The sequence below is a fragment of the Falco punctatus genome (genome assembly GCF_963210335.1).
Source record: "Falco punctatus genome assembly, chromosome: 6".
NCBI lineage: Eukaryota > Metazoa > Chordata > Aves > Falconiformes > Falconidae > Falco > Falco punctatus.
Window position 1 is genome coordinate 71,436,100 of NC_137585.1, and position 21,708 is coordinate 71,457,807.

Genomic DNA, 21,708 nt, shown 5'->3' on the forward strand with positions numbered 1-21,708 from the left:
CCCTCGCCCCATTGCAGCCCCCCGGCCACCGGCGCTGGCCGCCACCCACCCGTGAGTAGTGGGGGGGTGGAAGAAGCGCGGCGGACGGCTCGTTGGTCTAGGGGTATGATTCTCGCTTAGGGTGCGAGAGGTCCCGGGTTCAAATCCCGGACGAGCCCAAACGCTTTTTCTTGCCCCCCTGCACCGCTTTTTAGGCCCCTCCCCCCGCTATTGCGGGGCCTCCTCTGGGGGCAGGAAGGATGAGCACAAGCCGCTTAGGGGGGGATTAAGGGTGCTCGGGCCCCTCCCGGCTTGGGGGCACATATAAAGGCGGGCTGGGGTGAAGGGACAGCGGGCTGGGGGCACACCCCTGGTACCCACGCAGAGTGGGGGGTGCGTGGGTCTGTGTCTGTTCTTCGTGGGTGCCTGGGGGGGGGGGGGTGTGCACCTCTGAGGGTATCTGTGTGCTTGTGGGGGGGGTGCACAGATCGGGGGGTGCCCACCCGTGTGTGTGACCAGGGGCACCTTATGGGGCGTGGCGTGGGGTGGGGATGGGGACAGAGAGGGGACACAGGGAGGGGACGTGGCCCCAGTGGGGCCGTACTGTGTCAGCCCGGGCTGTACTGGGTTGTACTGGGCCATACAGGGCTGTACTGGGTCAGGTTAGATATGGTCATGCTGTACTGTATACCATACTGTACCAACCTATACTGTACCAGGCTGTACTGGGCCATACTGGGCTGTACTGTACTGTACTGGGTCATACAGGGCTGTACCGGGTCAGGTCCAATCTGGTCATACTGTACTGTATGGTACCAAACTGTCCCGCACCAGGCTGTTCTGGATTGTACTGGGCTGTACTGGGCTGTACCAGGTCAGGTCCCACCATACCGTGCCAGTCTATACCATACGGTACCGTACTGGGCCATACGGTACTGGCTCAGACTGGGTTTATCATACCGTACAGCACCGCACCGCACCACGCCGTACCGCTCCGCACGGTGCCGCATGGTGCAGGGTCAGGCCGTGCTGCGCGGTGCTGTACTGTACTGGGGGGGCAGGTCGTACTATACTGTACCGGGCTGGGCCATACTGGGCTGGGTCATACCGTACTGTATCATCCCGTGCCATCCCCTCCCGTCCCATACCATCCATACCATACTGTCCCATACATACCCTACCATACCACACTGTACTGTCACGTACTGTGCCATACCATACAGGAGCACACCATACCACACCATAATGGACTGTACCATACACACCATACTGTACCCTACCGTACCATACAATTCTCAGTGTGACAGTCACCTATAAGGTCATCACTCTCCCTGGTTCAGGAACCTCCCCAAGCCATCAGACAAGACCCATACACAGACCCCTCCCGCTGTGAAAGCTGACCCCCCCTCCCCCACAGCAGGGGCTGGCTGGGTCCTGAGGAGCACAGGGACCCAGGAGGTCTGGCTGCCACCACCCCCACCCCCGGGCCCCAGCCCCTGCCGCACTGCCCCCTTACGTGCCCTCTGGAGCCATCAGTAGGCTGCAGAGCGAACACTCCCGCAACGCATCCTGAAGCGGGGGGTAGGGGGGAAGGACCCCAGGGCAGGAGCGCTGGGGGCACTGATTGTGGGGTGATGGTATGGGACAGTGGCACTGGGGGGGGCCGCTGCTCCCCCTGAGTCCCTCCCGCCCATGGAACCCAGGCGTCGGGGAGGGCGGGGCCGCCAGGGGGGGAGGGCGGGGCCGCCAGGGGGGGAGGGCGGGGTCACCCTGGCAAGGGGGAACGTGGTTGCCAGGGCAAACAGAGAAAGCCACCCCTGGAGACAGCTGCCCCGTGAGGGTTCCAGGGCACAGGGTGCCCCACAGCAGAGCAGCAGAGCCGCAGAGCCATGGACCTCAAGGACTCCCCCTCTGTGGGCAGTGAGTGGGGCACCCAGGAACACCCATCCCAGGGATGGGCACCCTGGGATGGCCTCCCCAAGGGTGATGTGCACCCCCGGGTTTGGGCACCCATAAGGATGGGCACCCTCAGGGTGATGGGCACCCCCAAGGTTGGGCACCCATAAGGATGGGCACCCCCATGGTGATGGGCACCCCCGGGGCTGGGCACACCAAGGATGATGGGCACCACCAGGTTTGGGCATCCCAAGGGTTGGGCACCCCAAGGGGGAGCACCCATAGATTTGAGCATCCACACAGATGAGTCCCCCCAGTCCGTGCCAAGTGCCCCCCGAGCGGTGGTGCCCACCCCGTGCCCTTTTGTAGAACAGCTGCAGGCGCTGCAGGTAGAGCTGGCTGAGCTGCAGGCAGCGCAGACCGCAGAGCTGGGAAAGCTGGAGCAAGTGCTGGAGCTGGCGCGGTCAGAGCGGGCAGCGGAGGCAGCAGCGGTGAGGCAGCAGGCAGCAGAGGCTGCCCAGCTCCAGGACATCACTGCCCAGGTGGCACAGCTCCAAGGTACTGCAGCATGGCAGGGAGGAGGCTACGGCGCGGTGTGGTGTTGGGCATGGCACAGTGGGATGACAACTGTGATAGGATGGTTGGCATAGCACAGTGGGTTGGTGGCCATGGCATGGTAGATTGGTGGCCATAGCGTGGTGGGACGGTGGGCATGGCATGGTGGTCATGGTGTGGTGGGATGGTGACCACAGTGTGGCAGAGTGGTGGCCATGGGGTGGGGGCGGGATGCTGCAGCACAGAGGGTGGTGGCCGTGGCAGAGGCCAATGTGGTGGGGCAGGGTGCCATGAGGCTGAGGTGAGGGTGCCGTCCAGAGGAGGTGGACAGGCTGCGGGCAGAGAAGAAGGCGCTGGGTGAGGAGCACCGGGCACTGCAGGACTGTCACCGCTACACTTGCTGCCACCGGTACCACCCCACAGCCCCCCTGCCCCCCCCAGGACCTCCATGTCCCTGCCCTTGTGCCCTCCTGGACGTGGCCCCATACATGTCCTCACTGTCCCCCAGCCATGTCCCTTGCATACCCATGGCCATATCCCTCCTGTCCCCACAGCCCCTGTCCCCCAGGCCCATGTGCCCTTGTCCCCATGGCCGTGTTCCCCGTGTTGCCCAGCCACATCCCCTGCACTCCCTGGCCTTGTTCCCAATGTTCACTGACCCACATCCCCCTGTCCCCTTGTCTCCTGTCCCCATGGCCGCATGCCTGGTGCCCCTTGGCCTTGTCCCTGGTGCCCCCTAGCCATATGCCCTCATCCCCATGTCCCCGTTCCCATGGCCACTCCCCGGTGCCACCTGGCCATGTCTTCTGTGCCCCCCAGCCATGTCCCCCTGTCCCCATGGCTGTGTCCCTGTTGTCTCTTGGCCAAGTCCCCTATGACCACCAGCCATGTCCCCCTTGTCCCTACAGTCATGTTCCCGTTTTCCCATGGCTGTGTCCCCAGTGTCCCCCATCCCCCTGAACATGTCCCCATGTGCCACTGGCAGCCCCTGACACCACCATCTCCTGCAGGTGCCTCAAGGGGCTGGGGGACATAGATGGTCCCCTCCCAGTGTCCCCCCACCCTGAGGACCCTGAGGACACCCAGCCCCAGTGCCCAGAGGGGATCCAGAGCCAGGTATGGGGTGGGACACACACACACATGGGGCTCAGTGTGGCACTGTGGTGGCACTGACCCCCATCCCTTCTGCAGGAGACCATCAACAAGTTCAAGTCCTTTATCCTCTTCATCGTGGCCTCCACCATCATCTTCCTCTACCCCTGGATGAGGCAGTGATGAGATCCCAGCTGGCACCTTGACCCCCACCCCCAGCACTCTGACAACCCACCCCAGCACCCTGACCCCCCCCGGATCACCCTTTTCCCCTCTGAGCAATAAAGCAATTACACTCCTGCACAGCTGCTGTCAGTGTGGGGGTCCCCGGGGTGTGGGTGCCACCCATGGGTGTACCCCGGCATGGGTGCCATCCACGTGCCACCCACATCATCATTGTCCCCAAGTGGGATGTGCCCCTCCAGCCCCCCCCCCGCCCCGGGTATTTTGGGTGCCGGGTGCGTGGCTCTGACTCGCCAGGTTATTTTTAGGTGCTGGCGCAGGCGTCTGGGCCATCATTACTGCCCCCGCTCCCCGCTGTCACCCGTCACCCTGGGGTGCACCCTCACCGCCCCCACCACCACTGGCACCCACCCAGGGAACTTCTTGCCGTGGGGGACAACGACTGAGTCACAGGGTGGTGGGAGAGGAACCCAGGCGTCCTGCACCCCCCTCCCCTACCCCGCGGTGAGACCCAGGCGGCTGGGTGCCCCTCCACCCCCCCCCACCCGCTGGAAGCTTCTAGGGCAGGTGGCCAGCGGTGACGGTGATGTCGACGGCCGGGCACCGGAACCAGGGGTAATCTGATACACACACACACCCCCAAACAGCCCCCCCCACCCCAAAGGACCCAGGTCTGGGGCACCCCACACCCAAGTGTTGTGCCCTCCCCAGCACCCAGCCTGTGTCCAAGGGTGTTGAGGACTCAGGTGTCCAGGTGGACCCCCCCGGTGTGTGTGTGGGGTACCAGCGATGCTGGGGGGCAGCAGGGTCCCGGGATCACTAAGGGGATCTGTCCGTGTCCCTCCCAACATGAACGAACACCCCCCTCCCCAAACTGTGCTCCCCACAATGGGGAAACTGAGGCACGGCCAAGGGGTCCCACGGCTTGAGCAAGGGGGGGCCCTGGGCGGAGGGGCCCAAGGGGGGTGAGTGTGGGGAGGGTCCTGGGTGGGGGTTCTGTGGGTTTCCCCAGGGGGTGTCTTGGGAGTGTTTTGGGGAGCTCTCGGTTGGGGTCTGGGGTGTGTGTGTATATGTTCTGCGGTGAGTTTTTTGGGGGTCCCGAGTGAGGGGATCCCACCTGAGTCCCCTGGGGGGGTCCTGAGTGAGTTTCCTGAGGGGTCTTTGGGGGGTGGGGGGTGCCAATGGTGCTGGGGTGTATTGGGCTGCCAGGAGCTGCAGCATCAGGGTGCCTGTGGTAATGGGGAGCTTGAGGTGCCTGGGGTGTGGGGGTGCCAGGTATTGGGGTGTTAGGGTGACGGGGTATTGGGGTGATGATGGTGCTGGGGTGTTTGGAGTGCTACGGTGTCAGGGTGCCCAGGGTGCTGGCTGTGCTGAGGTTTTGGGGTGCTGGGGTACTGGTATATCAGGATAACGGGGTGTTGCAGTGTCTGGGCTATTGGAGTGCTGGAGTTCAGGGGATTTTGGAGTTTGAGGGTGCCAGGATTTCAGGGTGTCAGGGTTTGAGGGTGCTGGTGTTCAGGGGTTTGGATATCTCAAGGTAATGGGATTTCGGGGTGCCAAGGTCTTGGAGGTCCCAGGGCACCAGTGTACCAGCATTTGAGAGTGCTGGTGTTTTGGGGTACCAAGGTTTTGAGGGTCTTGGGGTGCCAAGGTTTGGGAGATTTTGGGGTACCACGGCGCCAGGGTTTTGGGGGTGCTGGGATTTCAAGATGCCAGAGGTCAGGGTTGCCAGGGTTTTACAGATTTTGGGGTGGCAGTGTCTGGGGGTTTGTGAGTGCAGTTGTTTCAAGGGTGTCAGTGTTTGGGGTTACCAGGGTTTGGGGGTTTCAGGGGTGCTGGTGTTTGGGGTTACCAGGGTTGGGGGGGGGGGGGATGGTGTCAGCTTGAAGTTATCAGCGTTTCAAGGGTGGTGGGCTTTGGGGTCACCGAGGGTGGGGAGGTGCCAGGGTTTGGGGGTGCTGCTCTCAGGGATCCGGGGGTCCCAGAGCACAGCGGCTGTGCCGCCGGGGCTATAAATAGCGGCTGCGGTCAGGCCGCCCCCCCCCCGCCGGGCCGGCCCATCCCGGGGCCGCGGGGCCGGGCGGGGCGGGACGGGATGGGACGGGGCAGCGCTTAAAGCCGCCGCCGCCCTCGGCGCCGCCACTCGCCGCCCGCCGCCCCCGGCACTGGGAACCGACTCGGACCCTGATCCCCACCGGGAACCACCGCTCCGCCTCGGGAACACACCGGGAACCGACCCGGACCCCTCCGGGAACTACTGCTCTGCTCCGGGAATTCGCTGGGAACAGGGAACCGACCCCGGGAACCGGCACCGGGAACCAGCTCTGACGCCGGGAACTTGCACCGGGACTGATCCGGGACACGATCCTCCAGCACCGGGACTGACCCCGGGAACTGGGACACTGTACCAGACACCGGCACTGCGCCGGGATCCCCGCCCCCACCCCCGGACCGCCGGGGCTGACCCGGGACCCCCACCCTGAGCGCTGGGACTGATCCGGGACACCGGCAGCAGGAGTGACACCGGGAACTGGGACCCCACCCAGGACACCAGCACGCACCCAGGACACCGCAACTGCCCCAGGACATTGTCCCCCCAGCACTGCCACGGGCACCCAGGACCCCACCCCGGGCACCCACATTGACCCAGGACCCCCCCACCTGGGACACTAGCGCTGACTTGGGACCCCCACTCAGGATACCAGCATCCACCCAGGACCTCTCTGGGACACTAGGCCTGATCCAGGACCTCCACCCCAGGCACCAGGACTGACTTGGGACACCCACCCGGGCACCTGGAGTGACCCGGGACCCCCTACCCAGGACACCAGCTCCAACCCAGGACCTCCACCCAGGACGCTAACCCCCAGCCTGGTCTACAACCCGCCCCCCAGCACCCACCACCCCACCAGCACCCTTTCACCATGAACTCCACCTACGAGACACAGACAGCTGAGGAACCGGAGGAGCTACCGGCCACCGAGAAGGACCTGGCAGAGGACGCTCCTTGGAAGAAGATCCAGCAGAACACCTTCACCCGTTGGTGCAATGAGCACCTCAAGTGTGTCCATAAGCGCATTGGGGACCTGCAGCGGGACCTGAGCGATGGCCTACGCCTCATCGCCCTCCTGGAGGTCCTCAGCCAGAAGAAGATGGGGCGCAAGTACCATCCGCGCCCCAACTTTCGCCAGATGAAGCTGGAGAACGTTTCAGTGGCCTTGGAGTTCTTGGAGAGGGAGCACATCAAGCTGGTCTCCATTGGTGAGTGATCGGGTGGGGAGGTGGTGAGTGTGCAAGGGGGGTCATGTGAGGAAGTGAAGATGGGGCTGGGGACAAGTGTGTAAGGGCAGGGGAGATGAAGGAGTGGGAGTGAGGGGTGAAGTGTGCAAGGCTAGAGGTGATGGACATGTGGGGGTGAGGGTGGGGATGAGTGTGCAAGGGTAGGTGAGGTAGAGGAGTGGGAATAGGGTGGGTGTTCAAGGACAGGGCTGATGGACAAGTGTGGATGGGTCATGGGGGAGTGTGCAAGGGCAGGGGCAATGGGGGAGTGGGAACAGGGGGTGAGCGTGCAAGAGCAGGGCTGATGAATGAGCGGGGATGAGCGTGCAAGGGCAGAGGTGATGGACAAGTGGGGACAGTGCTGAGGATGAGTGTGCAAGGGTAGGGGCGATAGGTGAGTGTGAATGGAGGACGAGTGTGCGAAAGCAGGGCTGATGGACGAATGAGAATAGGGGGCGAGTGTGCAGGAGCAGGGCAATGGAGGAACGGGGTGTGAGCGTGCAAGAGTGAGGGCAATGGACGAGTGGGAACAAAGCTGGGAACGAGCGTGCAAGGCCGTGCTGCCACTCTGACCGCTGTGCGAGGGACTGCACGAGGCTGAGTGGTGCACGTGGGCCGTGTGCAAGGGGCCGTGTTGCACATGCACGATTGTGTGAGGGGCCAAGCGTGCCCGGCCGGGGCTCCACTCCCCGCGTGAGGGGCCGCAGCGTGCGAGGGGCCATGCGAGGCGGCTGCGCTGAGCTCACTCTTGGCTCGGGGGCTGCGTGCCGGTGAGCTCACACTGCAGGGGCACGCTCGCCCCCCGCACGCTCGCCCCCCGCGCAGGGCCCCAGCGCCCACCCGCCACCTCGACAGCTGCAGGGTGACCCCCTTGCATCGCGCTCGCCCCCGCACACGCGGGTGGGTGGCTTGCACCCTTGCACGCCCGCTTGCACGCTCGCAGCCTTCCTTGGCACTTGCACATGCAGCAGCCCCCATGTGCGTTGCACGGGGCGAGGGGCCTGCACGCCCCCCCTTGCACACCCAGACCAGTGGGTGGAGGGCTGAGCATCCCTGCATGTCCCCGCAGGGGTGTCACACGCCCACCCATCCCCCCGGGGGTTTCCTTGCCCCCCAGCTCTGCCCCCCCAGATGTTGGGGTGCCCTCCAGATGTTGCCCCTCCCTGGGAGGCCCCAGCAATTGGGGGGGTGTCACCGGCCACATCTGCAGCCCATTTCCTCCCCGAAACACGATCGCTGGGGGGGGGGGGGGGGGGGGGGGGGAGGGAAGGCGAGGGGGAGGGGCCGGGATGCCTGGGTCCTCTCTGCAGGGTGGTGGGGGAGGGGCCGGGATGCCTTGCCCCCCCCACTCCCCCCCCCCCGCCCCCTGCCTCAGTTTCCCCATTCCTGGCCCCTCCCCTGGCCAGGGACCCCCAGGGTGCTGGGAGAGGGTCACTCCAGGGTGCTCTGACAGGGACAGGGAGCCTCAGGGTTCTCTGATGGGGTCCCCCCAGGGTGCTGTGTGGCAGGGACACCCCAAGGTGCTGGAGGGGTCAGGGAACCCCAGGGTGCTGTCAGGGTTTCCCCCTGAGGCACTGTCCGGTGAGGTGTTGGGGTCACCCCCACTGTGCTGTGCCCCATGTGGGGTCCCCTGGGGGGTCGGGGTGCTGCAGCTGGGTGCTGTGGGGTGCTCCAGAAGGACAGGAGTGACAGTGCTGTGGGGTGTCAGGGTGTTCGCAGCCTGACACTGGGGTGCCAGGGGCCCTGGGGGTGCTGGGGTGGCCCCCTGCTTTTGCTGGGGGTACCCAGGACCCCTGCCCATGGCCTTGGGTGCTGGGGTGCCAGGGACCCTGGGGATGTCCTGGGGTGTCAGTGCATTCCCAGCCTGGCAGCAGGATGTTGGAGACCCTGTGTGTGCCCTGGAGTGTCCCCAGCCTGGTGCCAGTGTGGCAGGGACCCTCATGGTGCCCTTGGGGTTTTGGGATGTCCCCAGCTTGATGTTGGCATAGTGGGGACCCTGTGGGTGCTGGGGTGCCAACGTGGGGACCCTGAGGGTGGCAAGGACCCCCATGCATGCTCTGGGGTGCCAGGATGACAGGGACCCTGTGGGTGCTCTGGGGTGTCCCCAGGCTGGCTCCAGGGTGTTGGGGATGCCCACGGCGAAGCTGGAGGTGGTGGCCTTGAAGTGCCTGTGTGCTTGCAGACAGCAAGGCCATCGTGGATGGGAACCTGAAGCTGATCCTGGGACTGATCTGGACGCTGATCCTGCACTACTCCATCTCCATGCCCATGTGGGAGGATGAGGAGGAGGAAGACGCCCGCCGGCAGACCCCCAAGCAGCGACTACTGGGCTGGATCCAGAACAAGGTGCCGCAGCTGCCCATCACCAACTTCCACCGTGACTGGCAGGATGGCAAAGCCCTGGGTGCCCTGGTGGACAACTGTGCCCCTGGTGAGGAGGGCATGGGGCAGGGGGGGGGCGGGCTGTGGAGGGCAACTGCACCCCCCCAGACAGTGGGCTGTGGGAGTAATTGCCCCCCCCGGTTAGTGGGCATGGGGTATGGGGGAGCTATTGCCCCCCCCCCCCCCCGCCCCCCCTGGTTAGTGGCCATGGGGGCACAGGGCCTGGAGGGCAATTGCCCCCTCATTAATAGTCAAGTGCCCTCCCTGGTCCATGCTGGCTCAGGGGGCACTGGTGGGGGGGCAGCGGTACTGGGGGATAGCCATCCCCCAGGCTGCGCTGGCATGGGATGCTGGGGGGCACTGGGAGGATCTGGGGGCAAAAGGGGGAGGGAGTGCTGTCCCCCCCAGGAGGGTGGGGGTGCTTCTCCCCCTCCCCCCAAGGTTGCCTATCTCACACCCACCCTCTGCCCTGTCCAGGCCTGTGCCCAGACTGGGAGAGCTGGGACCCCAACCAGCCGGTGCAGAACGCCCGGGAGGCCATGCAGCAGGCAGATGACTGGCTGGGTGTCCCTCAGGTACTGGGAGCACTGGGGGGCACTGGGAGTGCTGGGAGGGCCTGGCAGCCCTGTGGCACAGTGGGGCTGGGGGGCATGTGGGATGGGGTCCTGGGTGCCAGTAGGTCCCATGATGGGGTGGAGAGCGTGTGTGGAGGGGTCCTAAGTGGGTGACATGGAGGGGGGCAGGGGTGTCCCTGGGCATGGGGCATCCCTGGGTACAAAGGTGGGAAGGACAGGGGGGTCCCTATGGGGTCCCTGGGTGTGGGGGGTCCCTGGGTGTGTGGTGTGGGGGCACAGCGTGTGTGAGGTCCTTGACAGGGCCACCGTGGGTGGGAGCATCATGGGAGGGGCTAACTGGCATTGGGGGGTGTGTGTCCCTGCAGGTGATTGCCCCCGAGGAGATTGTGGACCCCAACGTGGACGAGCACTCGGTGATGACCTACCTCTCCCAGTTCCCCAAGGCCAAGCTGAAGCCGGGGGCCCCCCTGCGCGCCCGCCAGCCCCAGCCCTCCCGCGCCCGCGCCTACGGGCCTGGTACGGGCACGGGGGGCACTGGGGGGCACACGGTGGCCAGGCACAGAGGGGGTGTGGGAGGAGACATGGCAGGGGACAGGGGCGATGCTATAGCCAGGCACAAGGGTGGCATGGGGAGGGGGCACAGGGCAAGGGAACGTGGGTGCCACAAGGGGGGACATGGGATGTCAGGGCATGAAGGTAAACCATGAGTCCTCTCCAAGCCCAGGGACCCCTTTCCAACCCCAGCCCCCCCCTCATACTTAGGGGTGCCCAGGGACCCCCTGCCACCTCCAAGGGCAACCTGGAGGTCCCAAGCTGAGGGGGTCCCAGGAGCTGGGTGCCCACCATGGGGTGCTGGTGGGGGTGGCACCCTGACCCCTGGGCACCTGCAGGCATTGAGCCCCAAGGGAACGTGGTGCTGAAGCCAGCGCAGTTCACAGTGGAGACTCTCGAGGCGGGGGTTGGCGAGGTCCTGGTCTACGTTGAGGACCCTGAGGGTCACACTGAGGAGGTATGGTTGGGGCACCCAGATGCCTGGGTTCCCCCAGCACCCCACCTGTGTGTGGGGTGTCCCCAGGTTTCCAACTCTGTGTCACTCACCCCTCCATTTTTGGGGTTCCCCCCTAGGCCAAGGTTGTCCCCAACAATGACAAGAAGCGGACATACAGCGTTACCTATGTGCCCAAGGTTGGGGGGCTGCACAAGGTGAGCACCCATAGACCTGCACCTCAACGTGCGTCTTGGGGTGGTGGGTGTCCCCTGCACCTGGAATGGGGGGTGCTCAGCACAGAGGAGTTCTGGGGTCCCTGGAGTGTCCCCATTAGGGTCCCTGGAGGGGGTATTGCAATAGGGGAGCCCTGGGGGAGCCCTTGAGGGGTCTGCTTGGGTCCCTGCTGGTTCTTGTGTTAGGGTCCCAGGGAGGGCAATAAGGGGCCCTTTGGGGGGGGCAGGGGGGTGAAGGGAGCCCCTTCAGGACATTGCACTGGAGGTCCCTGGGCTGTCCCACTTTGTGTACCCTGTGGGGGTGCCACCAAGGTGCTGGGTGGCAGGGGGGGACATGGCCACCCCTGACCCCCACCTTATCCCACAGGTGACGGTGCTGTTTGCGGGGCAGAATATTGACAAGAGCCCCTTTGGTGTCAATGTGGGCATGGCCCTTGGGGACGCTAACAAGGTGATGGCACGTGGCCCTGGCTTGGAGCCTGTCGGCAATGTGGCCAACAAGCCCACCTACTTCGATATCTACACCGCAGGTGGGCTCTGGTGGCCACCGCACATGGAGCAGGGGGGGGTCATTTCTCTGGCTTGGTGCCAGGACGTGGCATGGGCCGGTGGCACTGAGGTGTGGCATGGATGTGTTGGTGCTGGGTGACATTGAGGGCATTGTCCTCATGGTGGTGTGGCCCTGGCATGGCCTGCTGGCTCTGACACATCCTCATGATGGCAAGGCCATGGCATAGCCCGGTGGCACTGAGACAGTGTCCTTCTCATGCCATGGCCATGGGATGGCATGGTGCTCTGGGGCTATGTCCTTATTGTGGCATGGCCAATGTGTTGCTGGGTATCACTGAGGTTGCGTCCTCATGGTGGCATGACCTGATGGCTCTGGGACCATGTCCTCATGGTGGCATGGCCATGGCATGGCCTGGTGGCTCTGGTACCATGTTCTCATGGTGGCATGGCCATGGTGTGACCAGGTGGTAGTGTCCTTGTGGTGATACAGCAATGACATGTCTGGGTGGCACTGAGCCCGTGTCCTTGCCATGGCTTGGCTGGGTGTTCTCACTGTGTCATGGTGTGGTGGCACTGGGGTCATGTCCTTGCCATGATGTGGCCGGGGGACACTGAGGTGTGGCATAGCCACAGCATAGCCTCATGGCTCTAGGGCTACATCCTCCTGGTGGCATGGCCATGGCATGGCCTGGTGGCACTGAGATTGTGTCCTTCTTGTGTCATCCATGCATGGCCTGGTGGCTCTGATGCTGTTTTCTCATGGTGGCATGGTCTGGTGGAACTGAGGCCATGTCCTCATGACGACATGGCTATGGCATGACCTGGTGGCAGTGGGACTACATCCTTATGGTGGCCTGGCCATGGCATGGCTGGGTGGCACTGAGCCCATTTCCTCACTGTGGTAGGGGCTGGCCCAGGCGACGTGGGGGTGGTGATTGTGGACCCCCAGGGCCGGAGGGACACCGTGGAGGTGATGCTGGAGGACAAAGGGGACAACACCTACCGCTGCACCTACCGGCCCGTCCTGGAGGGGCCACACACCATCTGCGTCACTTACGCCGGCGCCCAGATCCCCAAGAGCCCCTTCACTGTCAACGTGGCTGAAGGTGAGACCTGCCATGGGGGGCCCCACCATGTCTGCATGACAGCACCCATCAGTTCCCCAGGTGGCCCCATGGCACCCCTGTGCCTGTAGTCTCCCCGTAGCACCCATATACCCCAGGGTGTCCCCCAGACTGTCTCCATGGCATCCATCTGTCCCCAGGGTGTCCCAATACCACCCTTATGCCCCTGGGGACCCCCTGACCTGCCTCTTCTCTCCCTTGAGCTCCCCAGCCCGGGCCCTCCCAGCACCTACGGGTGCTGTTGGTGCTGGGTGCTGAGGGTGCCATCCTGCCGGCAGCATGCACGCCTTCAGCGTGCCGGGCCACGGGCCGGGGGCTGCAGCCCAAGGGCGTGCGGGTGCAGGAGGTGGCCGACTTCAGGGTGCTCACCAAGGGCGCCGGCACCGGGGACCTGCGAGTGCTCATCAAGGGGCCCAGTGAGTGTGCAAGGGGCGGGGGTGGGTGGGTGGCACCATGGGGGTGACCAGGAGGGTTGTATGGTCGGAGGGCACCAGGGGTTGGGGATGTGACTGGGGAGGGTCTGGGGGTGTGCCCAGGGTGGGGTGCATGGGCGGGGGTGTGATATGGAAAGATGTGCATGGGTGGGGGGCTGCCATGGGGGGGGTGAATCATGAGGGTCCCCATGGAGGGATGTGCATGGTTGCGGGGCACCATGAGGGTGTCCTTGGTGGTGTCTGTGGTTGGGGGGCACCATGGGGGCGCTCATGGCGAGGGGATGCATGGTTGGAGGGCATCATGGGGGTGTCCATGGGTAGGGGTAAGTGGTTGGGGGGGCACCATGGTGGGATGCACAGTTGGGGGGCATCATGGGGGGGTCCATGGCTGGTGGAGCACCGTGGGGATCCCTATGGGTGGCCCATAGTTGGGGGGTACCATGGGAGTGTCTATGAGGGGGTGCATGGTTGGGGGGTCAACATGGGGCTGTCTATGGAGGGATGTACATGAAGGGGGGGCACCATGGTAAGGGGTGCCACCATCTGAACCCCCCTGCTTCCCACAGAGGGCACAGAGGAGCCGGTGAAGGTGCGGGACGCGGGCGATGGTGTCTATGAGTGCGAGTACCACCCCATGGTGCCTGGCAAGTACCAGGTGGCCATCACCTGGGGTGGCTACGCCATCCCCCGCAGGTCAGCTGAGCCACCACCCACGGGGACCCCCCCACCTACCCTGCACCCCCTGCCCCACCAGGCTCCTGGGGTGGGAGGGTGTGCAAAGGGGGGGGCATGTGGGAGGGTGTGCAAGGAGGGGTGCAAGATGCAAGCAAGGCACATCAAGCATGCAGGGTGTGCAAGGGGCGTGCAAAAGACATGGTGTGTGCAAGGGATGTGCAAGTCCCATGGAGGGCGTGCAAGGCACATGTATGCTGTGCAGGGGACATGCAAGTGGGTGTGCAAGCTGCAAGCAAGGGGCGTGCGATAGGCGTGGGGCATGCAGGGTTCCCTGTGCTGATGTGGTGCCTGCAGCCCCTTCGAGGTGCAGGTGGCCCCTGAACCAGGCTCCCAGAAGGTGCGGGCCTGGGGGCCAGGGCTGGAGGGCGGCGTAGTGGGCAAGTCGGCTGACTTCGTGGTGGAGGCCATCGGCACCGAAGTTGGCACCCTGGGTGAGTTGGGGCACAGGGGCACCCATGGTGGGGGTGCCAGGGTGGGGGTGTGGGCACAGGATGGGTGGCATCGTGGTGGGGACGTGGGCATGGAGCGGGTGGCATCAGGGTGGAGATGTGGAGATATGTTGAGTGGCATCATGGTGGGGATGTGGGCATGCAGTGGGTGGTATCATGGTGAGGATGTGGCCATGGGAATGGGTGGCATTGTGGTGGGGATGTGGGCATGGGATAGGTGGCACTGCAGTTGGGCCATGGGGACAGGCTAGAGGACACTGCAGTGAGGACACGGGCACAGGTTGGGTGGCACCGTGGCAGGGACATGAACACAGACTGGGGAATGTGAAGATGGGGACATGGGTGCAGACTTGGGATGACAACAATGGAGACATACTGGGTGGCACCACCCTGGGGATTTGGTCACAGACTGGGTGTCACCATACTGGGGACATGGGCTTAGTCTGAGGGACACCATGATGGAAGCATGGGCACAGGCTGCGGGTGACCACCCTGGGGACATGGAAGCGTACCGGGGGGCACCACCCAGGGGCCCTAAGCATAGGCTGAGGGACACCTTGATGAAGACAAGGACTGGGTGTCTCTACCCTGAGGACATGGAAGTGTATTGGGTGGCACCACCCAGGGGACATGGGCACAGGCTGAGAGACACCATGACGGGAACAAGAACATGGACTGGGGGTCACCACCCTGGGGACATGGGCATGGGGAGGGTAACATGGTGCTGAGAATGCTGGGGCTCTCTTGGAGGACTGCATCACCCGGTGGTGCCACCCCCCAGGTTTCTCCATCGAGGGCCCATCACAGGCCAAGATTGAGTGTGATGACAAGGGGGACGGCTCATGCGATGTGCGATACTGGCCCACGGAGGCAGGGGAGTACGCTGTCCACGTGGTGTGTGATGACGAGGACATCAAGGACAGCCCCTTCATCGCCCACATCCTGCCCGCCCCCAACGACTCCTGGCCCGAGAAGGTAGCTCTGTGCCCCATAGCACCCCACTGCACCCCGCTGCACTCTGCATCCCTGCGCTCCTGGGTGCTACCCGCCCTCTGGGCACTCCTTTCACCCCCAGAAATTGCTCCCTACCTGAGTACCCCCGGGTGCTACCCCCCATCTTTGCACCTCTATGCGCTGCCCCCATTCCCCGGATCTCCCCCCCACACCCCCTCCATGGGTGCTGGGGGTGCCGATGCCACCCTGACTCCCCCCACCCTCACTCACACCCATAGGTGAAGGCCTTTGGGCCGGGGCTGGAGCCCACCGGCTGCATCGTGGAGCGGCCGGCCGAGTTCACCATTGACACCCGTGGTGCCGGCAAGGGCCCCCTCAAGATCTACGCCCAGGTAGGGTGCCTTTGGGCACTGCTGGGTGCTGTTGGGCATCACTGTGTGCTGTTGGGTGCTATTGGGCATCACTGAGTGCCATTGGGTGCTGCTGGGCGCCGTTGGGCATCACTGAGTGCTACTGGGTGCTGTTGGGCCCTGTTGGGTGCCGCTGGGCATCACTGTGTGCCGTTGGGTGCTGCTGGGCATCACTGTGTGCCGTTGGGTGCCACTGGGCACTGTTGGGTGCCACTGGACATCACTGAGTGCCATTGGGTGCTGCTGGGCTTTGAGTGCCATTGCACTGCTGGGTGCCAGTGGGTCCCCTCACCTCCCCCCCGGTGCCTGCAGGACGCCGAGGGCTTCCCCATTGACATCAAGGTGAAGGACAACGGGGATGGCACCTACCACTGCGTCTACGTGCCCACTAAGGCCATCAAGCACACCATCATCGTCACCTGGGGGGGTGTTACCACCCCCAGCAGCCCCTTCCGTGTGAGTGTCCCGTGGGGTGCTGGGCATGGGATTGGGGGTCCATGGGATGATAGGGATGGGGGTCCCATGGGAATGGGGTGCCAGGGTGGGTATGGGGGTCCATGGGGTGATGCCGATGGAGACAGAGTGGCAGGGGTGGAAATAGGGGTCCTGTGGGGTGATGGACATGGGGATGGGGTGCTGGGCATGGAGATGGGGTTCCTAGACCTATAGGGTGCCAAGCATGGAGATGAGGGTCCCATGGGTTGATGGGAATGGGGTGCCAGACATGCAGGGACTTGGGGTGCCAGTAGTGGAGTTGGGTGTCCCAGACCCATGGGGTGCCAGGCTGAAATTCACGGGTGCTGGGCACAGGGGTGAGGTCCATGGTCTGTGTGGTGCCAGGCCCAATGACGAGGGTGCTGGGCAGGAGGATGAGGTGCATGGTACATGGGTGGCAGGCATAAGGAGGGGTTCATGGCACCACGGATGCCGCTGGCAACACTCCCTGTACCCACAGGTGAATGTGGGTGAGGGCAGCCATCCTGGTAGGGTGAAGGTCTATGGGCCAGGTGTGGAGAAGACAGGGCTGAAGGCCAACGAGCCCACCTACTTCACCGTCGACTGCAGTGAGGCTGGACAAGGTGGGTACCCACCGTGGGAACATCTGGCACCCATGGGAGCCCCTCTGTGGGCATGGCAGCTGTTTTCTGCATCCCTGGTCCTGGTCCATTATTCCTAGTCTTGGTCTTGCATCCCTGCAACCCTGGTCCTCATCCATCATCCCTGGTCCATCAACCCATTCCTGGTCCAGGCCCGTGTCCGTGGTCCAGCCCCATCCCTTGGTGTTACCCAGGGGAGCAGGGTGACACAGTGCTGATGGTGGGGACCCTTTGCAGGGGACGTGAGCATTGGTATCAAATGTGCCCCCGGCGTGGTGGGGCCGCTGGAGGCTGACATTGACTTTGACATCATCAAGAACGACAATGACACCTTCACAGTGAAGTACACGCCACCAGGTGCTGGGTTGTACACCATCATGGTGCTCTTTGCCAACCAGGTACTGCACACCCATCCCAGCCTCCTGCTCCACACCAGGTGGCCTGCATGTCACCTCCCTGCCCACTGAGGTCCTGTGGGGTGGGGGCTCTGTCCCCTGGCAGTGTTGCCGTGCCACCATGCCGCCGTTTCTCTCCCCAGGAGATCCCCAGCAGCCCCTTCCGCATCAAGGTGGACCCATCCCATGATGCCAGCAAGGTCAAGGCGGAGGGACCCGGGCTCAACCGGACGGGTGAGGGGACAGGGGGATGGGGTGGCAGGGTGCTGCGGGGCAGGGTAATATGGGGGGAGCAAGGCTGGGTTCTAGGTGCTGTGGGGCAGGCACCCTGGGTGCTTGTGGGGCTGGGTGCTGTGGGGCAGGGACCCTGGGTGCTGTGGGGCAGGGACCCTGGGTGCTGTGGGGCAGGGACCCTGGGTGCTGTGGGGATGGAGTTCTGGGTGCTGTGGGGCTGGGTGCTGTAGAGCAAGGGGCTGGGACAGGGTGCTGTGGGGTGGGGTGATATGTGGGTAGCAAGGCTGGATGCCATGGGACAGGGACCCTGGGTACTGTGGGGCTGGGTGCTTGTAAGGCAGAGATGTGGGAGCCGTGGGTCTGGGCGCTGTGGGGTGCAGCGGGCGCTGACCGTACGGCACAGGCGTGGAGGTGGGGAAGCCCACCCACTTCACGGTGCAGACGAAGGGCGCGGGCAAGGCTCCGCTGGAGGTGCAGTTCGGGGGGCCAGGGCAGGGCCCCGCTGTGCGCGACTTCGAGGTCATCGACAACCACGACTACTCCTACACCGTCAAGTACACCGCTCTGCAGCAGGTGGGGTATGGGGGAGACCCCTACGGCACCCCCTGGGGCACCCCACCCCATCCCCTGCAGCCCCCTGTCCCATTGGAACCCTTCATAGGGGCCCCCCATTCCATATGAACCGCCCCCAGGCACACCCCATCCCATATGAGCACCCCACACGGGCACCCCTGTAGATAACCCATAGGGGTACCCTCACTGACATCCTGTCACCTGGGCACCCCAAGGACACCCCCACAGACATCCTGGTGTAGGCACCTCATCCCCACCCCATGCCATGGGCACCCCATTCCCACCCCAGGACCCCCAAACCCTCCCACAGTCTCATGGATGCCACCAGCCCTGGGATTCTGACACATATCCCTGCCGTCCCCGAGCACCCATGGGTGCCTGAGCCCTGGGAACCCCTTGGGCTCCTGAACCTCCTGGGTCTCCCAGGGACCCCCAAAGCCCCTGGGCACCCCCAGGTACCCCCTCCAGCACCCATGAGTGACACGAATCCCCCAGCACACCCCCTTGCAGGCCCCTTCTTCCTTCCCCCCCTCAGTGGCTGGGGGTGGGGGGCCCCCTGGCAGCACCCTAAGGTGCGGGTGCACCCACAGGGTCCCCTGGCCGTGGTGGTTACCTACGGAGGGGACCAGATCCCAAGGAGCCCCTTCCCCGTCACCGTGGCGCCCCCCCTGCAGCTCAGCAAGGTCAAGGTGCAGGGGCTCAACAGCAGTGAGTGGGGGTCTTGGTGGGGGGGGTGGGCACCCCGGGGTGGGGGAGGGCATCGCTATGGTGTAGGCACCGTGGGGGGGCACCCTTGGGTGTGGGGCATGCGTGCGAGGGGGCACAACCCCTGGGTATGGGGTGGGGGACACACCCTGGGTATGGGATGCAGCAGGGGATGGGGACACCTTGGAAGGGGGCACCCTTGGGTGTGGGGTGCACTGTGGGGTGGGGGCACCCTTGGGGAGGGGCGCGCTATGGGGTGGACACAAGACCCTTGGATATGAAGTGGGGGGCACCCTGGGGGGGATGACACCTTGGATGTGGGCCCACTATGGGGTGGGGGCACCCTGGGGTGGGGGGGGACACCCTTAGGCATGGGGTACCCCCCTGGGTGTGTCCCCCTCCCCTGACCACCACCCCCATGTCGCCCCGCAGAGGTGGAGGTGGGGCAGGCGCAGGAGTTCGCAGTAGAGGCACAGGGAGCTGGGGGCCAGGGCAAGGTGGAGGTCAAGGTCACTGGCCCCTCCCGCCGCCCCCTCCCCTGCAAGGTGGGCCCAGCCCCCCCTGGCGGCCCCCACCCTGTTACCTACACCCCCACCGAGGAGGGGCCTTACAAGGTGGAGGTCACCTACGATGGACACCCGGTCCCTGGAAGCCCCTTCCCCGTGGAGGCGCAGCTGCCCCCTGACCCCTCCAAGGTGAGGCCCTTGCTTGCCCGGCATGCATGCAAGGGGGTGAGTGTGCCCCCCACCCCTTGCACACGTGTGTCCTTGTGTGCCCCATGCATGCAGCCCATGGACAGGTCACGTTGCCTGCGCACGCTCCTCGCACACTCAAGCTGCTTGTGTGCGCTGTTGCACACCCACGCTGCTCACAGCCACCTCCACTGCACGCACAGTGCCCGCTCCCTGCTTGCACGTGCCAGCTGGCTGCACCCACCCTGCCCACATACGTGCATGGTGTTCCTTGCACACTTACACCACCTGCATGCTTCTTGCACACCCCACTCGCGTAACAACGTGGACTGAGAGCACCCGTGCTTGTCACCTCCATGCTGCAGGTGCAATTGCACACTTGTCACCAGCACACCCATGCCTTGCATGCATACCATGGGCATTCTCATTCCTTGCATGCTTACCACCAGCACGCCTGTGCCTTGCACATACACCACTGTCATGCCTGTCCTTTGCACGCTTACCACCGGCACACCCATGCCTTGCATGCTTCCCACTGGCATGCCAATCCCTTGCACACTGGCCCATGCCTTGCACACTCACCTCCAGTACACCTGTCCCTTGCACACCAGCATGCCCATCCCTTCCACAGTTACTGCCAGCACGCCCGTCCCTCACGCACTGGCACACCCATCCCTTGCACGCACACAGCACTGGCACGGCGCCCCCCTGCCCCTTGCACACCCATTGCCTTGGCAGAGCCTGCTGGCACCCCCACCCCTCGCCTTGCACACACACGTGTGGCCCCCAACCCCCTCCTCTGACGTGTGTCTTCCCCCCTAGGTGTGTGCCTATGGGCCAGGGCTGCAGGGTGGCAAGGTGGGCACCCCGGCCCCCTTCACCATTGACACCAAGGGCGCCGGCACCGGGGGGCTGGGGCTGACAGTGGAGGGTCCCTGCGAGGCCAAGATAGAGTGCCAGGACAATGGCGATGGCTCCTGCTCGGTCTCCTACTTGCCGACAGAGCCCGGTGACTACGCCATCAACATCCTCTTTGCTGACCGGCACATCCCTGGCAGCCCCTTCAAGGCGGAGGTGACCCCCGTCTTTGATCCCAACAAGGTGACAGCCAGCGGGCCTGGTTTGGAACGCGGCAAAGCTGGGGAGGTGGCCACCTTCATGGTGGATTGCTCCAAAGCTGGGGACGCTGAACTCACCATTGAGATAATTTCGGAAGCTGGTGTGAAAGCGGAGGTGCTCATCCAGAACAACCGGGATGGCACCTATGCCATCACCTACACTCCTGCCTGCCCCGGCTCCTATACCATCACCATCAAGTACGGTGGCCACCCTGTCCCCAAGTTCCCTGTCCGTGTCACTGTTGATCCTGCTGTGGATACCAGCGGTGTCAAGGTCTACGGTAAAGGCGTGGAGCCGCGAGGTGAGAGCAAGGGACATCTCCCCATGGATGCCACTATGGGCATTTCCTCCTCATGGGCACCTCTTTCCCATGGAGATCCCATCCCTGTGGGCACCTCTTCCCCATGGACATAGCTATGGGCACTGTCTCCCCATGGGCACCTCCTCCCAGTGAACATCCTCATGGGCACTGGTGTATCCTTCCCATGGGACCCTCATCCCTGTGGGATGTCATCTCCATGGATATCTCCCATCCCCATAGACACCTCCTCCTCATAGAACCCCCTCCTATGGGGAAGACTCCTGGGCACTCCCGTGGACATCTCTTCCCCATGGACATCTTTCCTTTGCATGGGTATCCTTATGGGCACCAACATCTCCTCCCCATGGCCATCCCATAGACACCCCCTCTCATGGACATCCTGGGTACCCTCATGGACATCCCATCCCTGTGGGCATCTTTTCCTCATGGGCACCTCCTCCCCATGTCCCCCTGGGGACACCTTCTCCCCATAGACACCCTCTCTCATGGGGAGGACTCCTGGGCACCCTATGGACACCTCCTCCCCATGGGCACCAACATCTCCAACACATGGGCACCCTCATGGACCTGTCTTCCTCATGGGCACCTTCTCCCCATGGGTACCTCCCCCTTGCATGGGCACCAGCATGTCCTCCCCATGGGCACCTTCTTCCCACAGACACTTCCATGGATCTGTTCTCCCCATGGAAACTGTGCCCTTGAATGGGCATCTCCTGCCCATGGCCACCCTTGCCCTCCTTCTTACACAGGGGTCCACAGGTTATCCTCACGGGCACTGCCTCTTATAGGGGGC

At 64.1% G+C, this 21,708-nt stretch overlaps 1 protein-coding gene across 2 annotated transcripts in view; it reads left to right on the forward strand.

Annotated features, from left to right (window-relative positions):
- The first annotated feature begins 4,784 nt into the window (after nt 1-4,784).
- FLNC (filamin C) overlaps nt 4,785-21,708 on the forward strand; it is a 32,178-nt gene continuing 15,254 nt past the window's right edge. Inside the window, exons 1-21 of one of the 2 annotated variants that reach the window (XM_080393873.1) lie at nt 4,785-6,966; nt 9,167-9,415; nt 9,844-9,941; nt 10,307-10,457; nt 10,832-10,950; nt 11,067-11,144; nt 11,530-11,692; nt 12,578-12,778; nt 13,075-13,212; nt 13,797-13,923; nt 14,260-14,396; nt 15,196-15,389; nt 15,647-15,760; nt 16,091-16,234; nt 16,734-16,857; nt 17,113-17,273; nt 17,414-17,504; nt 17,908-18,077; nt 18,668-18,785; nt 19,215-19,477; nt 20,297-20,894. In XM_080393873.1, coding sequence (XP_080249999.1) covers nt 6,630-6,966; nt 9,167-9,415; nt 9,844-9,941; nt 10,307-10,457; nt 10,832-10,950; nt 11,067-11,144; nt 11,530-11,692; nt 12,578-12,778; nt 13,075-13,212; nt 13,797-13,923; nt 14,260-14,396; nt 15,196-15,389; nt 15,647-15,760; nt 16,091-16,234; nt 16,734-16,857; nt 17,113-17,273; nt 17,414-17,504; nt 17,908-18,077; nt 18,668-18,785; nt 19,215-19,477; nt 20,297-20,894 — 3,775 coding nt within the window. In that variant the 5' untranslated portion in view covers nt 4,785-6,629. The remainder of the gene's footprint in view (nt 6,967-9,166; nt 9,416-9,843; nt 9,942-10,306; nt 10,458-10,831; nt 10,951-11,066; nt 11,145-11,529; nt 11,693-12,577; nt 12,779-13,074; nt 13,213-13,796; nt 13,924-14,259; nt 14,397-15,195; nt 15,390-15,646; nt 15,761-16,090; nt 16,235-16,733; nt 16,858-17,112; nt 17,274-17,413; nt 17,505-17,907; nt 18,078-18,667; nt 18,786-19,214; nt 19,478-20,296; nt 20,895-21,708) is intronic. The other variant, XM_080393872.1, reaches the window with a different exon arrangement.